Source organism: Poecilia formosa, unplaced genomic scaffold (genome assembly GCF_000485575.1).
Source record: "Poecilia formosa unplaced genomic scaffold, Poecilia_formosa-5.1.2 Scaffold114, whole genome shotgun sequence".
Taxonomy (NCBI): domain Eukaryota; kingdom Metazoa; phylum Chordata; class Actinopteri; order Cyprinodontiformes; family Poeciliidae; genus Poecilia; species Poecilia formosa.
Genome location: NW_006800053.1, coordinates 109777 through 129481, shown reverse-complemented (window position 1 = coordinate 129481; position 19705 = coordinate 109777). Strand labels below are relative to the sequence as shown.

The 19705-nt window shown below is 44.2% G+C and overlaps 1 protein-coding gene across 2 annotated transcripts; it reads right to left on the bottom strand.

Annotated features, from left to right (window-relative positions):
* Positions 1-276: 276 nt before the first annotated feature.
* LOC103143617 (trinucleotide repeat-containing gene 6B protein-like) lies at positions 277-18951 on the bottom strand. Of its 2 annotated transcripts, XM_007560220.2 has the most exons (21): positions 18614-18951; positions 16021-16108; positions 15343-15364; positions 14438-14881; positions 11027-13789; positions 10790-10936; positions 10452-10648; positions 10103-10165; positions 9858-10016; positions 9584-9721; positions 8657-8827; positions 8408-8521; positions 7436-7643; positions 7194-7346; positions 6857-7024; positions 5957-6103; positions 4727-4819; positions 4302-4511; positions 4056-4123; positions 2940-3079; positions 277-2324 (listed from the first exon to the last, which is right to left on the bottom strand). In XM_007560220.2, the coding sequence occupies exons 2-21, from the start codon at positions 16075-16077 to the stop codon at positions 1793-1795; spliced, it is 5994 nt and encodes a 1997-aa protein (XP_007560282.1). In that variant the 5' UTR covers positions 16078-16108; positions 18614-18951; the 3' UTR covers positions 277-1792. The 2 variants fall into 2 exon arrangements, with proteins under 2 accessions (XP_007560282.1, XP_007560281.1); XM_007560219.2 differs by lacking the exon at positions 18614-18951 and having other exon boundaries at positions 16021-16146.
* Positions 18952-19705: the final 754 nt, after the last annotated feature.

Here is a 19705-nt window from a genome sequence, read left to right as displayed (position 1 = left end):
TTATACCTAATACTAAATATTTAAGTGGAATATTGACATTGTATAGAGTACAGAAAAATTCCCCAAAAATGTAAACATGGGCACTCAGTTCTTGGGTAAAAAACAAACAAACAAAAAAAAAACACATTTAAGTTGTCCTTGCATGACTCAACTGCATTGAAAAGCACACAATTAATCTGAACATCTATGTCCAAGATGAATTTATGCAAATTTCTGACGAGAGCTGCGTACGTTTCATGGAAAAATAAAAATAAAAAAATAACCACAAGGACAAACTTAGAAGCCAATACTTTCATCTTTATTAATCTTGTTCTCATTGTTTAAATAAATTTTTCTTCTGTAAAATCTCAAAACGAAAACACTGAACAGGAGTGTTAAAGCCTGTCTTAATTTAAAACAAATACACAACAACAAACCATTAAAAACGAACGGTAACGCTTACACTGTATCTGTAAACAACCCGCCCCGCCCCTCCCCTCCCACTGCACACAGTTTGATAAGATTTGGCATGTCCATTTTTCTCAACGCATATGCCTTCAGCTCTTTGTGTCATTAAAATGTTTCTTTTTTTTTTTTTAATTATTGCAGGTCAGACAATAAAAAAAGACATATCTACTAAAAAACACTTCAAATGAAAAGGGAAAAAAAAGCATTAGTGCCAATATTTCTTAACACACAGCAGAATACCAAATGCACTCATAACATTTTTTTGTATAGACCTTCTGTATAAGTAAGCAGCCTTGCCCACATTATGACAGGCATTACCATGCGTACACACATCGTCACATTCTCACACACATGCACAGCGACTGCGGTGGTTTATAATCCACTTACTTGGTCTCAGTCTCACTCATACTCAGTGTGTGTGATGCCGCACGCAGCATCGACACGTGGAGAAATGCATCGTAGCCTGAAAATGCCAGCAATTAAACATGTATCACTGCAACAGTAACAAACATGTTTGAGAACGAATAACAGAAAAAAAAAAAAAAACTAAACCAAAGAGTGCGTGAGATACAACAGTAGGAGGTCAGCATTTCTGAAAACAGATCAATGACTTTTTTTCTAGTTTTTTTTTTCTCAAAATTTCACTATTCAAAAATTAAAATCATAGATCCAAACGAAACAAGAAAAAAAACAACAAAAAAAAAACAACAAAAAAAAAACAAACTTAACATACACAGTAAGATACAGCCCTGATCTGGATCAGAGCCGTTTTGCATGTGTTTGGATTCAATCTCTGTCTTTAAGGGGATGTGAATACAAACTGCGCTCCTCAGTGTTCTCTTATAATGATGAAGGTAATGCTGTTTACAGTGCCTGTCTGTCTGAAGGCTTCTCTGTATTTGGTGTGTGCATGTTCATGTAAATCGGTTAAAAAGTCCCCCTACTTACTAAGCACATTGCGATCCAGTCGAGTCTTTAAGACTCACTGACTTTTCTTTTTTTTCTTTTTCATTCTTTTTCAGGTTTCAAGTCTAAGCAGTTGAAATCTTCATGTGTGGAAAAAAAGGCTGAATACACATCTAACAGTCCCTGCATTTGTTTTTTTTTTTTCATATATATAATAGCTTAAGTCTGGCCATGAGAATGTGTGTAAGCATGTCTCACATTTCTGCTTTAAGTGTGTGCACGTTAATATGCATACTAGTATATGTACGCACGGGTATGTATTCAGTACATCAATATGCATACCATGTAAATATGTGTGCCATATTAAGTACATATGTATCCCAGTGTATGCCCTATCAGTGTGTTCAAATCCAATCGTACTACTCGTTAGGTGGGCTCATCAGATGGAGTCGGCCCCTCCCCCCAGCAGGTCGCCAGGCAACAGTCCGGCGGAGCCGTCCATTTGGTGCCTTTCCTCCATTTGAGGCGCTCCCCACAGGCTGCTGCTCGGGTATCCTGTGTTTATGCCGCCCCACAGCCCAGACCGCCCGCTCTCCACCCCGCCGACGCCTCCTTCCCCGGCCCCGTTGGTGCTCCACTGGGAGAATATCGCGAGCCCCGGTCCTTGGGCCGAAGACGCTTCCGAAGACGCGCCTGTACCGTCGAGACTCTGCCACCCGGAGCCGGACGACCTTTCCCCTCCGCCGCCGTTTCCGTTTCCGCCTGAAGACGAACCCACCGCCGGTCGCTCACTCCCAGGGGAGCTCCCGCCGCTGCTGGCCACGGCCGCGCCCGTTCCGGATGAACCGGGCGCGCCGTTGCCCGCCGCTCCTCCCGAGCCAGCCCCTTCGGCCTGGGAATGTGCAAAATAGCGTGCAACCTCTTCTTCACTCACAAACTCAGCCAGGATGGTGGTGTTTCCCAGAACACACCTGGAAGGCAAGTCAAGGAAGACGTCTTTTAGGAATACAACATTATTCAGTCATTAAACTTCTCAAAGTTTTCTTATGTTATAACTAGAGCCGCAAACAACTATTTGACTTATGATTATCGATTGGAACTAATTTCAATCTAAGAAATCAATTGATTAACTAATAATGTCCGCTTAGACCATGTTTTTGTGCTGTAGGTTAGCCGCCATCCAGCAGAGGGCGCCCTGGTCTTCCTTAATTGGAGCCAGATGATACAGGAATTAAGATGGCGGAGACATACAACAGGAAAAAGAAACGGTCCAAACAGAGTCTGGAGTGAGATGCAAGATGCACCTTATATTTCAAAACAGTGCTAGGGCATGTCAAGACAACAAAATATATAAAAAATATATAAAATTATCAGAATATAGTCATAAAAGTGGGGAATTTAAAACAAGAGGAAACTTGGGTTCTGGCCGCTTATTAGTTGACTGATGGGAATAATCAACTTTAGATTAACTCATTAATCGGTAACTTCCTCCCTACTTACAACCATAAGCTCTAAAGCATCTATTGCGTTTTATTTTTATAAACAATATTTGAGAAGCACTGGATCCGGGCTGCTGGTGAACTTACATGTGAAGAGCACCCTGAGCCTTGGCCGCCTCCTGCCGGCTGTTATATCGAACCAGAGCGCTGCCCTGGGTTAGGCCCAGGTGAAAGGTCAGCAGGGGGCCGTGCTGCATACAGATAGTCCTCAGCGTGGAGCCGTCAATCTAGAATCAGAAAAAGAAAAAAGAAAAAAAAAAATTAATGTTTGGTGTAAAACATTTCACCAGGTTCATTCAGTATTGGGCCAGAAAAGGTCAAGGAATGTCAGCGGTTGTGTAAGAATGGTTTTGCAGAGGAAAAGCTGCGTGTTAATAATGCAGACATCGCACTTTGCATTGAATTCATTTATAATGTCTTAATCATTACGGTGAGATAGACCGCTACAACGTCTCCAGCGAGATAATCGGTGTGCATTACTAATGTAAGCCCAGAAGTGTTTGAGGAATGTCCTGAAAAAGTAATTTCTGTTAACCCTCATTAAATGGCTGAGTTATCTCTGCAGCCCAGCTCTAGCAGAGTCTGTTTGATCTGATAATACTTATTTTAGAGTGTGAGAATGAATACGCTTTTATCTAAACTATCCTATTTTCTTTGTTTATGGAAGTCGGTGAGGCTGAATCCAAATCCAAAGATCCACTTCAGATTTTTATAGGTGAGAAATTTGGAAAAGTCCAGGATTTTATTCCACTTTAAAATTACATATCACATTGTCTGGCTCATCACATAAAAGTTTCTTGAGTTTGTCCGCAGCTTAAAGGGTGTGCCACTTTTGAAAGGGACTGCATTATTTTCACACAGTAAGCAGTTGCATCATAAAAAAACAATGTAATCACTTTAAAAATATGATAAAATTAGATTAAAAGTTGGTCATCAGTGAGCAACATTCAGGATTTTGCATAAAAGGGATTGTAACTTTCTGTATCCCACAGATCTTTTATCAGAAAACCTTTTATGTGAACCTGCCTAAATATAGTTTATTTAGATGACTAATTCAAATATTGACGTTGACTAAAATATAGAGGTTACCGACAAGTAAATCTAACCTACCTCTGCTACTGTAATTATTGTTCTGAGTTAAATTTCCAAACAATGCTGATATTTTTAGTCTCCTGTGTCCATGCGAGCGTCCTCTGTCCTTACCTGAGGGGTCAGGTTTCTCAGCAGCAGCCAGCAGCTGCTTCTAGAGGTACCATCACTCCAAGCTGAGCCTAGATAAAACAAACACGTAACAGGAAAAGAGAGGATGAAACAGAAACACTGTTATGCTAACCATGCTAGTCAGAAGCTATGATACATGAAACCTTTTCTTAACAGTATAAAATCAAAACAAAAGCTGACAAAAAAAAAAAAAAAACTGTTATGAAACCAATTCTCTCTCCAAAGTACCTGACCCAAATCTTGACTCTTGATTCATCCCTCCCCAGCTCCGAGCCAACCGCGGCCCTCCAGTTCCCCACGGGGAGGGCGAGGCCTGCTTCTGATTGGTCAGGCCAGGAGGGGGACGCGGCAGCTGCGAGCTATTGCGATTGGTCTTCCATAATTTGTTTTGTCCGATGGGCTCTGGAGGCCAGCTGGGCTTGTACTCAGAGTACTTTCCTGGGAGGGGTATGGAGAGTGGGAGAAATAAATGAGTTATGAAATGCAAGCTACACAGAGGCAAGTTGCAGATATGACAGCTTAGCAGAGAGAAAACCTGGGGAAACTTTTCTAAAACACAGAACATACGACCATGTAGTGATTTGAATTCCAAATTAATGAGTGGGGCAAAAAAAGGAGTTGAATGCAAAGAAGAAGCAAAATAGAAATCAGACCTGTGCTGTGTGCATTGCTGAGGGGGCTGTCTGAGGCACTGTAGGGCCAGGCACCAGGTGAAGGCAGCGAGGTGTTGAGGGAGGGGTTTGGCCCTACAAACGGTTCAAACATCAGCAAAAAGAAAGTAACAGCCCAAATACTGAGCCATTAAGAAGACTGTCCTCGTGTGAGGGCTCCAGGAAACGGGCTGGACTGAGCTACAATACACAGAGCAGTGAAGCTTCAGCGATAAGGAGTGTTCTCGTTTTTATTTATTCCTTAGAAATGTGGCATTTCCTTTAGAGTTTATCTAAAATCCTCACAGGATTTACAGTACGGCAACAGTTGCTGTTAGCTAGACTGGGTTAATTGGCTGCACCTGAGAGAGCACAGATTAACGGCACGCATGGAGAGAGGGCAGATCTGCTTGTTGACGACTTTTATTATTGAACGGCTGTCACAAAAACTATTACCCATTTCCTGTTCAGTTGTCCATTTGACGCTGCAGCTCAACAACCTGAATCAGAACATGAATTGGGGGCTTGTCCGGGATATTAACCATGAGCCTCTTGCTTTTGGTAGCTACTCTTCAGCTTCACCATGTTTTAGGAAAAAAAAGCTTAAAGGAATCTGTTTTATTGACATTTTATGGGATACACATGAAACCTGAAAAGTTTGTAGATTTAGTCCCGTACTTTAACTAAGCCATTGTAAAAAAAAAAAAAAAAAAAAAATTAAGTGTTTCAACAGAAAATAGGGTCATTCCCTTTTGGAAGGAACTTAATTTATGCTTTTATATTCAACCTCAAAAATACTTTAAGAAATTTTATAAAAAGTTTCTTTCTACTCTATGATTATGTGTTGCTTTCTGTTAAGCTATCACATAAAATCCTGATATTTGGTTATAATGTGAACGAGGCTAAGAGGTTTGATAACATTTTCATGATGAAGCAAGAAAACTTCAGAAAATCTTGTTAAACTACCAGGGCACTATCATGTCTCTGCCTGTCTTGGTAAACTATTTTATTCAAAAATTTAAAAAAATGATTTTAAAACATTGACTATATAATAAATACAATATAATCCAACAGCAACTAACAGTACATGTGGTATAATAAGAGTTTATTATCTTTCAGTTGGTCCAAGCATCATTTTTAGAGTTAGTACATCATGTACTTTTGTCTCAAGGATAATATGTAAACACTCAAACCAGGAACTTAAAAACTGGAAGATATTTGGGAGTGAATTACCTATGTTGTCTCGTAGTAATGGGTGGTCCGGATCATTGAGATTTGGGGATGCAGGGGAGCCGAGGACTCTGCCAGGGGTCATGTAGGGGTCAGACTCTGGGTCCCCAGTGCTCTGGATTCCTTTCCATGGCACACCGGGCTGGAACTCTGTCGCAATGGAAACATGAGTAGCTTAAAATGATCTGGCTAATTTGCATGTATTAAAATTTAAAGCCTTGGCTACGTTCTACAATCCTCAGTGTTCACTAATTCTGAATTACAATCTTTAATCTGCTGTTATTTAACTTTAAGGCTGAAACAATTAATCAGATTATTTGTGATTCATTGATTATTGAAATAATGGACAAAAATTTTTTAGAAATCAATCGTTGACCTGCTGGAAAAACAGTATACCATGAGCAGTAATGAAGCCAAAACTGTACAAAAATATATATACACTTGCATTTAAGAAAAAAAAAAAATGTAAATACATTCTACCCAGAAATCCTAGCTTTAGCTTCACCTGATTCAAATTCTGTAAAAAAACAAAACAAAGAAGTCTTCTCTTAAGCACCTTTTGCTATCCAGTTACTGAATAGTTAATGAAAAAAAAATCTACAAATATTCAAGGATACACTACATGAAGGTTGTGTTATTACATTTTAAACAATGAAGCACTTTCTTATTTAAAAAGGGAATTGATTTCTTTATTTTTTGATATTATGTAAATAAAACACTGCAGTGGATCAATAAAAAAAAAAATCTGCAGAATGTGCCAATTTATCAATTCAATTACTAAAATAATTGAAGGTTGCAGCTCTATGTAACTTGTAAAAACATAAGTGTAAAGTTTTCCTCAGACTGTCACTGATCCTGTAAGATGGAAACAGATAAAATGATAAAGAAGCAGCATGTCCACACCTGGAGGCCAGCTTGAAGTGGCAGGTTTGTTTTCCATCTTACTACCAGGAGTTCGGTGCCAGCTGTCTGCAGAGCCCTGAGGTGGGATCCCTAAACCTTCACTGCCCAGCATTTCATACTGGGAGTACGGAGACCCTCCTCGAACCTTTATTGTACTGGGTATAGGGCCTTGCGGATAGCAAAAAAAAACAACACACAACAACTTTAGTCATTTGCTGCGTCACGCTCAGATACACTGTGAATGGCGAGTGAGTAATGGAGTCGCGGCAGCAGCGGAGGTGTGACGTTTGGAGATGCAGGGGAAAAAAATCCCAGTGGGAACCATCTGCTGGCCTACCATTCTTGTGAAGGGCTGTGTCTGGAGGAGACGGAGCAGGGGAATGTCCCTCCATCATCCATTTAAAGCGGGACTGTTGTCCACTCATGTCCTTCATGCCCCCCATCATGGGACTGAGTTCTAGTGTCGACAGGTTGCCACCAGCTGTGAGCCCTGACCAGAAAAAATAAAAAAAATCCTGGATCAATCCTTTACTCCGGCTGATGGGCGAGTAAAAACATCAGCTGTCTGGAGGAACGTACCAGAATACATTCCTTGTGATTTGGCATGAAGATCTGATAAGGGACCCCCCATTCCAGTGTGTGGGAGGGGGTCTACCATGGATTGTTTGGACACGCCTCCTCCCAGGTGAGAGGGGGACAGCTTGGAGTTCCCTCCTCCAGGTGTTGCTCCTCCAACTCCAACCTGCTGCTGCTGCCTCTGCTGGAGAATCGCCATGATCCTCGCCAGCTGAGAAGAAAGAAACACAAAGGAAGAAGAATGAGAAAATGTGCAAGTACCATAATTTCTGGACTAGTTAGCGCACCTGAATATAGGCCACACCCACTAAGAAACAACAACAAAAAAAACTTATTGGCTGCACTTGTCTACATACTTGCTTAGACATGTTTCATCATCTTGTGTTTTATTAACTTTATATTATAATCCTTTATTTATCTGTAGTTCTATAAATCAAAAACAAACTAAAGTCTGGGTACTTGTGTACATTGCCTGTATCTGCATCATCAGTTTTGTATCATTCAGATTTTGAACTGGAACTTAATTAAGGGTCATCCAGAATCATCCACAGCGATGAAATGGCTTTTAACCCCAACGTCCAATCGGACGACCTCTCATGTCTTCACTTGTTTCACTGCTGCGGTGGCTAACGCTTTAGCAAACAGAAATAAAACTGTCTTCACTCAGCAACCATCACTGTGAATCTCATCGTGTAGTCATGTTGCTTAGCAACACAATAACCTAACTCAACCCGCTGAAACTTAAGTGGGGTGGGGGGGGAGACAAAAAAACAAAAACGCAACCATAACAACCGTCTCCGGAGGAGTCTGTCCACGGAGGCGCCACGCCTTGCTCTGCAACACTTCTGAATGTCTCTGGATGACGTCGGCTAACAGTGGCAGCCCTGACAGAGTGGCCTCTTCTTTGTTGTGTGATCAAGGAAGAGCAGCTGAACCAAAGATGTGTATGATTAAGAAGATCTCTGAAATGCTCACCTGCTGCGGGTCTGTCTGCTGCCTGAGAGGCTGAGGTTGGGGGAACTTCCTCTGGTTCTGCAGGAGCTGCTGTTGCTGTTGCTGCTGCTGCTGCTGTATCAGCAGCTGACAAGCCTGCCACAGACGACGGCAAGAAACGTTTTTTAAAAATCAACGTTCAACAATCGCTTGAACGGCCGATTCGTTCTTGCGAAAGGGTCGCCAGCGGGTGACTCATGTTGGTGAGCTGCGTAACGTTTTAGCGCGTACCAGATGGAACTGCTGCATGTGGGGGTAAATGTTGCTGAGCACTGCAAGCTGCTGCGGGGAAATCTGAGGCGGGAACACTCCTCCACCGACACCACCGACCCCACCGACACCTCCCACTCCCCCTACGCTACCACCAGGAGAGGGCATCTGCTTCAGCATGGGACCCGGCACCTGTAGGGTTAAAAAAAACAAACAAACAAAAAAACAGAGCGAGAGATTACATATAAAAAGGGGGCTTGGTGACACTAAAGAGAATCATGATAAAAAAATAAAAATAACAGAATCGAATTGATTCCAGGTGCTTTGGGAACGTTATGTACTTTTGTCACTAAACAAGACTTTCTACTCAACAGCTGAAATACACCACAGTCTATAGGCGCTGAGGAATGAAGAAATAAGGAAAATGTAACAAACTTTGCTGCCCCAGTGATTATTGAAAAAAGTTAATTTTGTCGTTTTGAGACCATTTTCTTGAAATTTATTGATAATGATGCAACAATCCAATTTCGCCCAATCACAGACCGGAACAACTGAAAAAACGACGAATCACTTTATGTTGTCATTGTTTACACAACGTTGTGATATTTAAATATTTGCAGCTGCAAGTGCAAGCCACTTGTGTTTTTGACCGTCTCCATAGCAACAACTCTGAATCCAGCTGGTGTGAAACCTGTATCCCGATGCTGTGGCGCATTTCTGAGTTAAAACCAGAATCAATAATGAACGTAGCGGAGAACATCACAGCCCGACAACAGGTTACCACGGGAACCAAACAAACAACTAAAAGATGCCAGCAAAATTGCAATGACTATGACTCTCATTGGGTACCATAAAAATTAGTGGTACCAGCGAGACAAATACTTGTTTTGTTTTTGTTTGGCAAAAACAAGAAGAAGAAGAAGGAGAAGACGATGGAGGACAGCCAACCTGAGCAGACAGGAACTGATGAGGCACTTGAGCCCGTAACCCTGGGGACGCGTTCATCGAATGCATGCCAGGCTGGTGCATCCCTCGAGGCTGAGACATCCCTCCTCCACCTGCAACAAACACTCCATGGCCACCCATCTGGAACAACAACGTGCCACCAACCATTAGCAACTCTGTGCTGAGAGTCAAACTAAAGGCTTTGAACAGTTTCAAGTGACTTGTGATTTCAATGTAATGTTGAAATTACGTAAATATAGCATAATAAGACTCTTGCCTTATCACCGTAGGGTCCCATGTCACCAGGGCCCATGTCTTTGGAACTAGGCATGCGGTACCCTCCTCCGCTTCGTCCTCCTCTTCGCATCTCTCCATTGTAGTCATTTATTCCTCTCTTGTCCCCGTCCATCTTTTTATCCACCCCAGGATCATCACCCTAAGAAAAAAATAAAAATAGGAATGTTTTTAATGATAACTTCTTATAAAAGTGAAGGGGTTTGGGACTTTTGGAGAACTTCTTACCAGAAGACCCATGTTGGAAAACTGGCGTGATACTGGATTCATCCAGCTGTCGCCTCCTCCACTCTGTAAGAAACCCAAACATCGCTCTCAATCCAAAACAAGCAAAAATGTTTTAAAAATAGTTATTTTTCCATAAATAATGATGTACATGGTTAAAAAAAGAGGAAAACAAGATGGACGCAACATGAAACATCTATCATTGGCTGTGTGATTATCTGTTTGGATTGAAAGACTATCGACAGTGTCTTTGTTTCCATCAATGTGGGAAAAGAGTAAAAAACAAAGTGAAAAAATAAGCAAGTAGAAGAAAAAAACGGTTCTGTTCCAGAAAGGTCGCCCCGTTCCTAACCTTGATGTTTCCTCTCTTCCCAGGGTGACTCTGACCCCAGCCTCCAGAGTTAAATGACGAGCCGCTTCCCTGAGAACCCGCGCTGTTCCACACTCCGCCGCCGCCGCCGCCATCCTCGTCATCCTCCCAGCTCGGGTGCCGGGACGCAGCGATGGAGCCGTCGCCCTTCCCGCCCCAGCTGTCCACCGACTTCACTCCTGCAGCAAAAACAAAGCAAGACGGCTTAAGAAGCAGCCCAGCCTAGAGATTCTTGAGAAGAACTGGGTATTGGTGCTAAAAAGTGGATTAAAATCTTCAAAAACCACTGGAGCTGCATAAGTAAACGTTTCGGTTCCTACCAGGTTTGCTGGGGTTGGGTGAAGGGTTCCTCCAGCCAGATGATTTGCTGGAATCGTCCGGTTCTCCCCAGCCGGTCGCAGCGTCCGACGCCTGGCCCCAAGCCGCTGTACCATCATCCACGCTTTGTGCAGCTCCACCCCACATGCCTGTAAAGGAATTGAACATTTAGTTTTATAATTTGCTATGGAAAACGGACGCCTTGTAATCAGTCCTGATTGTTATTCCGCTTCCCTTACCCACTGCTCCACTGCCGGGGTTGGAGTTGATGCTGTGCTGCCGTCTCGGAGGCTGCTGTTGCATCGCTGGCGGCGGCGGACCCTGTGGGCCTTGATTCGACCCCGGCGCGGTGCTGTTCTTGTCCCACAGGTTCACATTCTTGTTGTTGTAGCGCGTTGGGTCCCCCCAGGCTGACGTGCCGTCGTCGATCTCCATCTTCCGGCTTATGGACTGAGGTGACGGTTCCTCCCAGCCGCTGGGCTCCAGCGGGTCCCCTGCGCCTCCGGAGATTTGAGGAATCGGGCCAGAGGTCCACCCCAAACTTTGGTTCTGGTTCTTTGAAAGTTGAGCTCCGCCTCCGACGCTCGGCTGGCTGTTCCACCCCCCCGGTGATTGCTGCTGCTGTTGATGATGATGATGATGATTTTGGGCTTTCGTTGGTGCCGCTTGGCTGTTTGGTATCTGTGCTGCGTTGGGTTTGGCGCCCCCCCAGTCCTGGTGGGATTTGCCTCCACCCACATCTCCTCCACTGCCCCACCCTCCTCGCTGAGATCCCCCTTCGTCCACGTTTCCCCAGGAGGATCCCTCATCGGAGTTGCTTCCGACTCTACTCCTCCCGTCTCCCCACCCGGCCCCAGAAGCCGAGTCTCTCTTGCCCCATTCCTCTCCCCAACCACCCGTTTCTCCTCTTGTAGATCCTTTCCACCCCCCTGTTCCTTTGTCTTCTGCTCCGTCTCCCCACCCGCTACCCTGTTGTTCAAAGTCTTGCCAGTTTTTCCTTCCTCCTCTGTGTCCTCCCCACTGCTGGTCGTCCGTCCTCCATCCTTTGCCCTCTTTGTCAGGTGGGGGTTCCCCCCATCCTCCAGCTGCCTTTCCTTGACCGCCCTGGATGTCGTCTTCCGGCGATCCTGGCTTCCTCATGGTGCTGCTAGGCATAAAAGGACCACCAGTAGACTGCGTAGCGCCACCCTCCCAATTGTCCCTGGGCGTAGAGGGGCCAGAGTTTAGGCTGCCGGATGACACATTATTGGACGCAGAACCGCTCTCGGAGGGGTACCTGGAGCTGCGGATGGTGGTAGTGTTTATGGTTGCTGATGAGAATGCAGAGGAAGATGAAGGGTTTCTTTCGTTTCTGTTCCCTACACCTTTTGAGGTGTCCAGGTCCCAGGCCACGTTCTGCTTGATCTGAGTCTGGCCCCAGCCCGTGTTGGACAGAACTCGGGGGTCCAGGTCGGATCTGTTGAGCATGCTAAGTAAGGCCACGTCTGCCCCGGAGGAATGGTCGGAATGGTGCCGCGCGGAGCGCTCTTTCTGTCCGCCTCCGCTTCCAGCGACGGATCCACCGCCGCTCGACGACGAATGTCCCCCACCGCCTCCGACAGCTCCACCCGGCTCTCCTGGGCCTCCCCACTCCCCGACTGTCCCGTCTCCACCTTCCATCCCTTTCTGATTGTCCCAAGCTTTTGTCATAGTTGCTAAGTTTTGCGAGGCAGAGTCCTCTAAACAGCCGCCGCCGCTGTCCGTGCTGCTGCTGATGCTGCTTCCATCCACTTCTCCTCCACTTCCTATTGCTAAGTTAATAGAACCTACACTTTCTGCGGTGCCGCCCCAATTCACTTCTGTACTTCCTCCTTCCCAAGCTCCCTGAGATACAACTGGGTTGGTTGACCCCCCGCCATTCCCCTTGCCCCACCCGGCTTTGTCGTCCTGGCTACCAAACCTCCAAACGTTCCCTTCGTGCCCCTGAGCTCCTGTACCCCCTCCGCCCCACCCGTCCGCCTGCGAGGCACCAGCGCCAGGTTCGGAGGTCACCGGAGGCATGGCGCTCCAAGATGACGAGGCAGCAGAGGAGGAAGACAGAGACCCAGAAGTATTCGCCTCACCTTCACCGCCAACCTCAGAGTTTCCCTCGTTGACGCCTTCCTGATTTGGTCCCGCTTCTCTCCCCGCCCCGCCCGAACACGGCTCTGGCCCTGGATTTCCTAAGTGCTGCTGCTGCTGTTCTCCAGTCTTGGCCCCCACAGCGGTTTCAGTGTGCTGCTGGTAGAGACCAGTTTGATTCACAGATGAAAGTGTCTGAGTGGTGATGACAGTGGTGCTGGCAGAGAATGAGGAAGCTGAAGTCACGGACGAGTGTTGCGATGAGGCGCTACAAGCCGGAACGGAGGTCCCGCTCTGCCCCAGGGCGGGCCAGGCAGACGGGTTCACATTAGGGTTGAAATTGGCACCAGGGACGCTGCTGCTGCCACCCAACGGGCTCTCCTGAGGCCCAGGAAGAAGATGGGAGACTTTGGAATTGTAAGATGCTGCCGAGCCTTGGCCTACCTCCACTTGGGACGCGGCGGAGGAGACCCACACACCACTTGGCTGAGCACATTCAATAGGCGAGGAAGAAGAAGAAAGAGGAGAAGAGCGAGGTGGGGAAAGATTGTCCATGTTCCCTTCTCCTCCTCGTACTCCTCCTGCAGTTCCTCCCTTCTGCTGCATGTTTCTCTCCCCCCATGAGGCACTACTGTTGTTGTTACCAGGGCAGTCCTGCTCCTGCATCCCTCCTCCAGCCCCTTCTGAAATCAGTTTGGGGCCAGCAGTGATGCTAGGCCAGTCATCCAGGTCAGTCCCATCCATAAACACCTTCCCGCAGCCCTGAGAGGAGGACTGGCCGCCGGAGCCGGCCCCCCATGTGGAATTTGCATAAGTTGAAGTAGTAGTAGAAGACGACAGAGCAGCAACACAAAATGAGGATGAGGTGGGGGGTGAAGGGGAGGATGAACCCACGTTGGAATCTGTGGACAGAAGTTGAAGAAGTTACTGTAACTGGGAGTTTAATTGAACATTTCAAATGTTGGGTTCCTCCAGTTTTCAACCGAATCTATTGAAGGATACAACAGTTCTGGAGACCTGGTCAGTTTTATTCTGCACCAAGGAATCGGCACAGGCTTCCTTATTGTTTGGTGGTTCTTGCATGAGGAATCAATCTTATCTACCTTCACAAAGGTCTGAAAATCAGTCACTTTTCCCATTAGCTCTGCCCTGAGAGAGATCTGACCGACTGACTCACCCACCAGGTCACGCCTGCACATGTGCCGCTAACAATAGTCGTCCCACTGCTGCCGACTTGGCAACTTTGTTACTATATTTAGCAACTTTTCAGACAAAAGAAATCGGTATCGGCCAAAATTGGAATCGGTGAGTCAGGCTTATTAAATATTGGTGATCGGCCAGAAAAGGGCAATCGGTGCTCCCCTTATTAGAACAACACTGTGATTTTTTTTCAAAAGGCATTCAGTGTTTCTTCTACAAAGTTCCCATTTATGGAAAACTGCTTTTCTCTAGATTTATGTTTTCAGTTAACATCAGCTAAACGTCCATCGAAATACAGAAATCTGCATGTTTAATCTTTCTGCTCTACACCTGGTTGCCTTTAGCCTCACCTGTATTTCCGTCGGCGTTTGCATTGGGGCTTTCTGCCCCCTGTAAGGACGGGGCAACATCCCAGCCACTGCCTCCTCCCACCCCTCCCGTACTGCTTTCCCCTCCCCCCAACAGCATGGAGGACAGCGGCGGCTGCCCCCTCTTCAGTAGCACTTTATGGTCCTGCTGGCAGCGAAATCGCGGTGGGACTTCTCTAGACATGTATCGCTGCTGCTGCTGCGAACTCTGACTTCCAGAAGGAGACGAGGCGGAGGCGGAGGAGGGCTGTCCGTTGGCCACAGCAGTTCGCTGCTTTGCATTGTTCCCGCCACCAGGAGGGACTTGGGCGGAACCCCCACCTGCACCAGGACTGGGGGACGACGGGGAAACGGGGCCAGGGCTGGGGGACGCTGAGCCTGGGGTGGCGAGCGGCTGGGAACAGGAGGGCTTGGCTGGTTCTGGCACTGAAACGTCAAAAAAGCTCGTTTACGACATCGGAATTAATGTAAGATTCACAACGAGGCCTGTCACGATAAACTGCTGCACGATAAATTGTCCCAGCAGTTATTGCGATAAACAATTGTGTTGGTTTGAGACCATTTTCTAATCATGTGGTATAATAATGCAAGTTTGTTCTCTCAAAGACCAATAAACTTTTAATTTAGCAGGAAACAGATAATACTGGGACCAAAATAAAACAACAATAAACAGAAATAAAAACCAAACACAATCGAAGTCATACATAAAATGGATTGTGGCATCTCTGCAAATAAAATGCAAATAATAAATCTCATTTTATCGTGCGATTAATTAATTGCGACAGTTTTATTCACGTTAATGCAGAGCAAATCTTTACATTACTCACGATATTTAATGTAAGCCATGAATAATAAAGTCATGATTAAAAATATTTACATATATTTACCTTTGATTTTCTGTTCTGGCACCTAAAAGAAGAAACAGATACATTAAAAAAATAATTTAAAACATCATGTTTTATTCATAAAACAGCATAAATGATACACTTTCAAATGATTCCAAGCAGAAATCCACAAAGATCCTCAATATCTTTCGCTCATCTTTGGATTTGTGCCTTTATCTGGAGAAAAATCTACAGTAGCTGCACCAAACTCTTCTAAACTTCCTTCTATTTTATTTCTACAGTCTTTCACAAGCTCAGAATAAAAATAGAAAGTTTGTGGGTTTTCTCAGAACAGAATGGAAATGACAATCTCACATGTAAAAATAAATAGCTACCAATACAGCAAAGCTAAAAAAGTAACTCAGAGCCCGAGTAAAAAAGAAATACTAATTTCTTTCCTACTTGCATAAATGACCTCTACAAGTAGTTAGAATTGGACAATTTTGGTCACAAAAATAAAATAAAAAACTGTTTAGTTTTTCGTCCATAAGATGCCCATGCTTTTCTGTGAGCCTGATTCAACTTCTGTTTTTATCATCTGGACAAATCAGTCAGACTGAATCTGTTTTGACTAATGAGAAACATTTCTAGATCCATCTTAAAATATAATTTCACCTCAACTACGTTTTTTTTTTTTTTTTTTCTTTAACTGAAAATACACAGCAGGAGCTCGAGGCTGACCTTCTGAGAGGTTTCCCTTTTCTTTTTCTCGTCTTTCTTCTTTTTCTTGTCTTCCATGAACTGCTGTTCCCCTTCTTGATTCTCCTGCCTGCGAACAAGAAATGCACACATTCAATTATTCATGCCATTAATGCCACTGCAGTTTAGACGCACGTGCGTCCGAGTCGCGCCGTCTTCATAAACAAGCGGGACGTTTCGACGCATTCATCAGATCATCTCCGACAATGTCGGCGTCGTAAAGAGCGAGAGAGAGAGAAACGGTAACCGGGGCTAGACAACTTAGAGAGCAGGCCTTGGTACTCTGGCGCTGCGTTGCATAATTCATTAACCAGCAAACCATTGCAAGTCCAAACGGCAGACAGTGCAGACTGCAGGAAAAAATGTTCTTTTTTTAAATACACACGTGTGGACTCGTACGTTTCTGAAAATGGCGCCGTTTGACGCGTTTTAGCAGCAGAGGATAATAGTTTTCATGTGAGCTTATCACAGGTGCGTCAGCTGAGCAAAAGAGAAAATTAACAATGAGAAGATTTTCTTTTTAAAAGAAAATTTCACCAGAAACCCAAAAGTTTGAGACCTCAGTAGAACGTTGATCTGAAATTATTTCACAGCTTTGTTTCATTTAATTCATGAAGCAAAAATAAAAATCGTGACTCCTTTAAGTCCTCGGTAAGAAATATAATGCAAGAAAAGAAACCTTTTAACTGCTACACTGACCTAGACAGCACATCCTGTTATTGGAGCTCAGCTTGTGAACACATCAGAATACTTTTTGTGTGTTTTATGTCGCAGCAAAACTATCCATTTTTTTTACGTTATCGCAACTGCAACATAATTGAAGTTCTGTTTTTAGACGCAGGCGTTTGCAGCGAAAGTATTCGAGAGCCCCTGAATGCTCGTCGTTTAAAACGACAGACTACAATGCATGTTGGGGGATTTTAGCATTTTAGAATTTAGTGCACGAATGCGACATGGAAAGAAAAAAGGTTTTACTTTTTAAATTGAAAAATAAATACAAATCTGAGAAGTGTGGCATGCTTTTGCAGGGACATAGCAGAACATGGCTCCTTATTCGTTGGGGTATGTCTCAACCAGAGTTTTGGGGATCTAATCTAAGTCAAACTGGAAAGAGAGCATCAGTTTGACTCTTGCTTGTTTGATTTAGCTCTAAACTTTGACTGGACCGTTCAAACACCTGAAATGGTGTTTGAATATACTGTGATCGAAAGCATCCAGTTGTAGCTCTTGCTGCTTTTAGGGTCGATGTCCTGCTGGAAGGTGAACCTCCCCCACAGTTTCAATTATTTTTCTACTCCATCCATCATCCCTGTCGCTGATAAAGTAAAGCATCCCCACAGCATGATGCTGCCACCTCCACCTCACACTGTGGAGATGGTGTGTTTTAGGTGGTGTGCAGTTGTCAGTGCTCTACAACAATATTTTGCATTTAGTTCAAAAGCCCTATTTTGGTCTTTAATGGCTTTCTTTCGGTTTTTGTTCTCATCACTCTTCACATGAAGATTTGTGCCAGCTCTGCCGCACTGTTTCTATTTTCAGATGGTGGAACACTTTGCTCTACAAAAAGCTCAAACTACCCAAAGGTGAAACATGCTGGCCATTTAAGTGACTTCTGAAGGGAGTTGGTAGCACTGCAATTTATTTGGGGGCATCAGGGAGGAAAGTGGTCTCAATGGAAATACATGCAACACTTTCCTTTTTTTTCTGCAAAATAAAAAAAATAAAAATAAAAGTCAGGTTCCACTTTCCTTCTTCAAAACTATGTACCACCTTATGTTGTCCTATTACATAAAACCCAATTTAAATACATTGAATTTGTTGTGCTCGAGTGACAAAAAGTTACTTTCGCAAGCCGCCGTCGTTGAACCGTTTCAGCTTGTTTAGCTGCACCTAATTAGCACAATGTTTACGTTGCTAGCGCAAGCTAACTGGGTACCTTGTGGGTTTAATCCGCCACTATGTAACACACGACGTGTCTTTACATTGTTTTTAAGTGCACGCGAGCAGCCGCAGGAAAAATTAATAAGCCTTATCTAAATAATACGCTAACGAGGAGCAGTGGAGGTTTGGGGGTAGCTGTCAACAGAGCAGCTTTACCCGAAGAAGCTCAACATGGTCCCCCGTGAAGCAGCGGCTGAGCACCGTCCTCTGACCCACAGAGCCGGGGGTTAGAGGCGGCGAGCTGTCAGGGACCAAGGTGTCTCCCTGCGGCTCCGCACAGCCACATCCTGAACGCAGCCGACAAACACCAACGTCACGTTAACTTACTAACAAACAATATGCCGCTTGTTCTCGTTCTCCCTCCTACACACATTTTGCAATTAGACCCTCGACAACCTTTTAAGCTTTTCAAGCGAGTGGCGGGTTAGCAGGCTACCCGGGTGCTGGGCTCCAACATTTGCCAGGGCCAAATTTATACGACGAAACTTGTATGACGTTTGTCCAAGCGAAGCTACCCTAAAACAGCGTTGTAGCTCGCCGTGTGAATGAAGGAACAGCTGCGGGTTTAGCTGCGTCATTTGCGATGTGGAAAGACTCCCGGAGCGCATAAACATTTAAAAAGGTAATTACTCACCTCGGGAATCACACAGGACATAAAGTGCTTCTGTGCAAATATTCTTGCAGACCCACCGCTAGCAGGCTAGCAAGGTAGCTAGCCTAGCGAGCTAGTTCTTCGAGGCTTTCAAGGCTAAATTGAATAAGAAATGACATCACCGGCAGGCGAAAAAATGTTAATCGTAGAAAAAGTGGAAAAAAAACCGCAACTACCCTTTTTTTGCGCAAACGTAGTTCTCAAGCTGTAAACAAAAAATACATATCCTCTTGATGACTGTCTATCGCTGTGTGATCGGTTAGTTTACTATCGGCCATTTTGCTTCTCTGTGGAGGTTCAGCCAGTGTATTATATCACCAGGCTGCTTGTTGATCAGAGAGGGGAGGAGGAGCACGGCGAGATCGGCCGTGGACCAGCAGAGGGCGCCTTTGAGCTATGAGCGCATTCCGCGAGGGTAGCAATTATACGTTTGGTCCACCAGAGGGCGCGTTTACCTTTAGTAATGCACCCAGGGGCCCAATAAAATTGAGACATTTTATTAAATTCAGCCTGCTATTACTTAGTTTTGATTCAGAACGAAGAAGAGGAGTGTTATTATTATTAGAATAGTGATGATTGCAATTATTTAACATCTTTGTAAGTAACTACCATCAGTTATAATAATTAATATATTATTATTTAATTGTATAAATATATTTATATATTATTCACATATATAAATAAATTATTTTACAATTGATAATATTATTTTACTTAGGGACCGGTATTAATATCAACACATTTTAAATGAGTTTATACAGAGACCCTACTATAACTACTACTATTTCAAAACTTCACATTTGTTTGCTTAACTGGGTCACTTAGCGCATTATTTATAATCACAGCGCCCTCTGGTGGATTGTGTTTAAGTTACTATGCTTAGAAGATTAATACTATTAAATAATAAAGTAATAAGGATTTAAGCCACTCATCTTGAAATAGAGGGATTACTTAACCCACAAAAGTCCTGCCTTTTATTTTATTTTGAAATTCAGTGTTATTTTAAGCTAACAGTAAACAGAAATATTACAATGCAAAATAAAAATCATGATTTTTTTTTCAAATGTATATTTA

What these genes read in the sequence shown, in the direction of transcription:
- LOC103143617 (XM_007560219.2), bottom strand. Translation starts at nt 16,131, where the DNA reads ATGTGTGCATTTCTTGTTCGCAGGCAGGAGAATCAAGAAGGGGAACAG. An exon ending in GCCAGAACAGAAAATCAAAG is followed by an intron (nt 14,882 to 15,342) that starts GTAAATATATGT and finishes TTGACGTTTCAG; the next exon opens with TGCCAGAACCAGCCAAGCCC. An exon ending in AGCAGACAGACCCGCAGCAG is followed by an intron (nt 7,644 to 8,407) that starts GTGAGCATTTCA and finishes CTTTCTTCTCAG; the next exon opens with CTGGCGAGGATCATGGCGAT.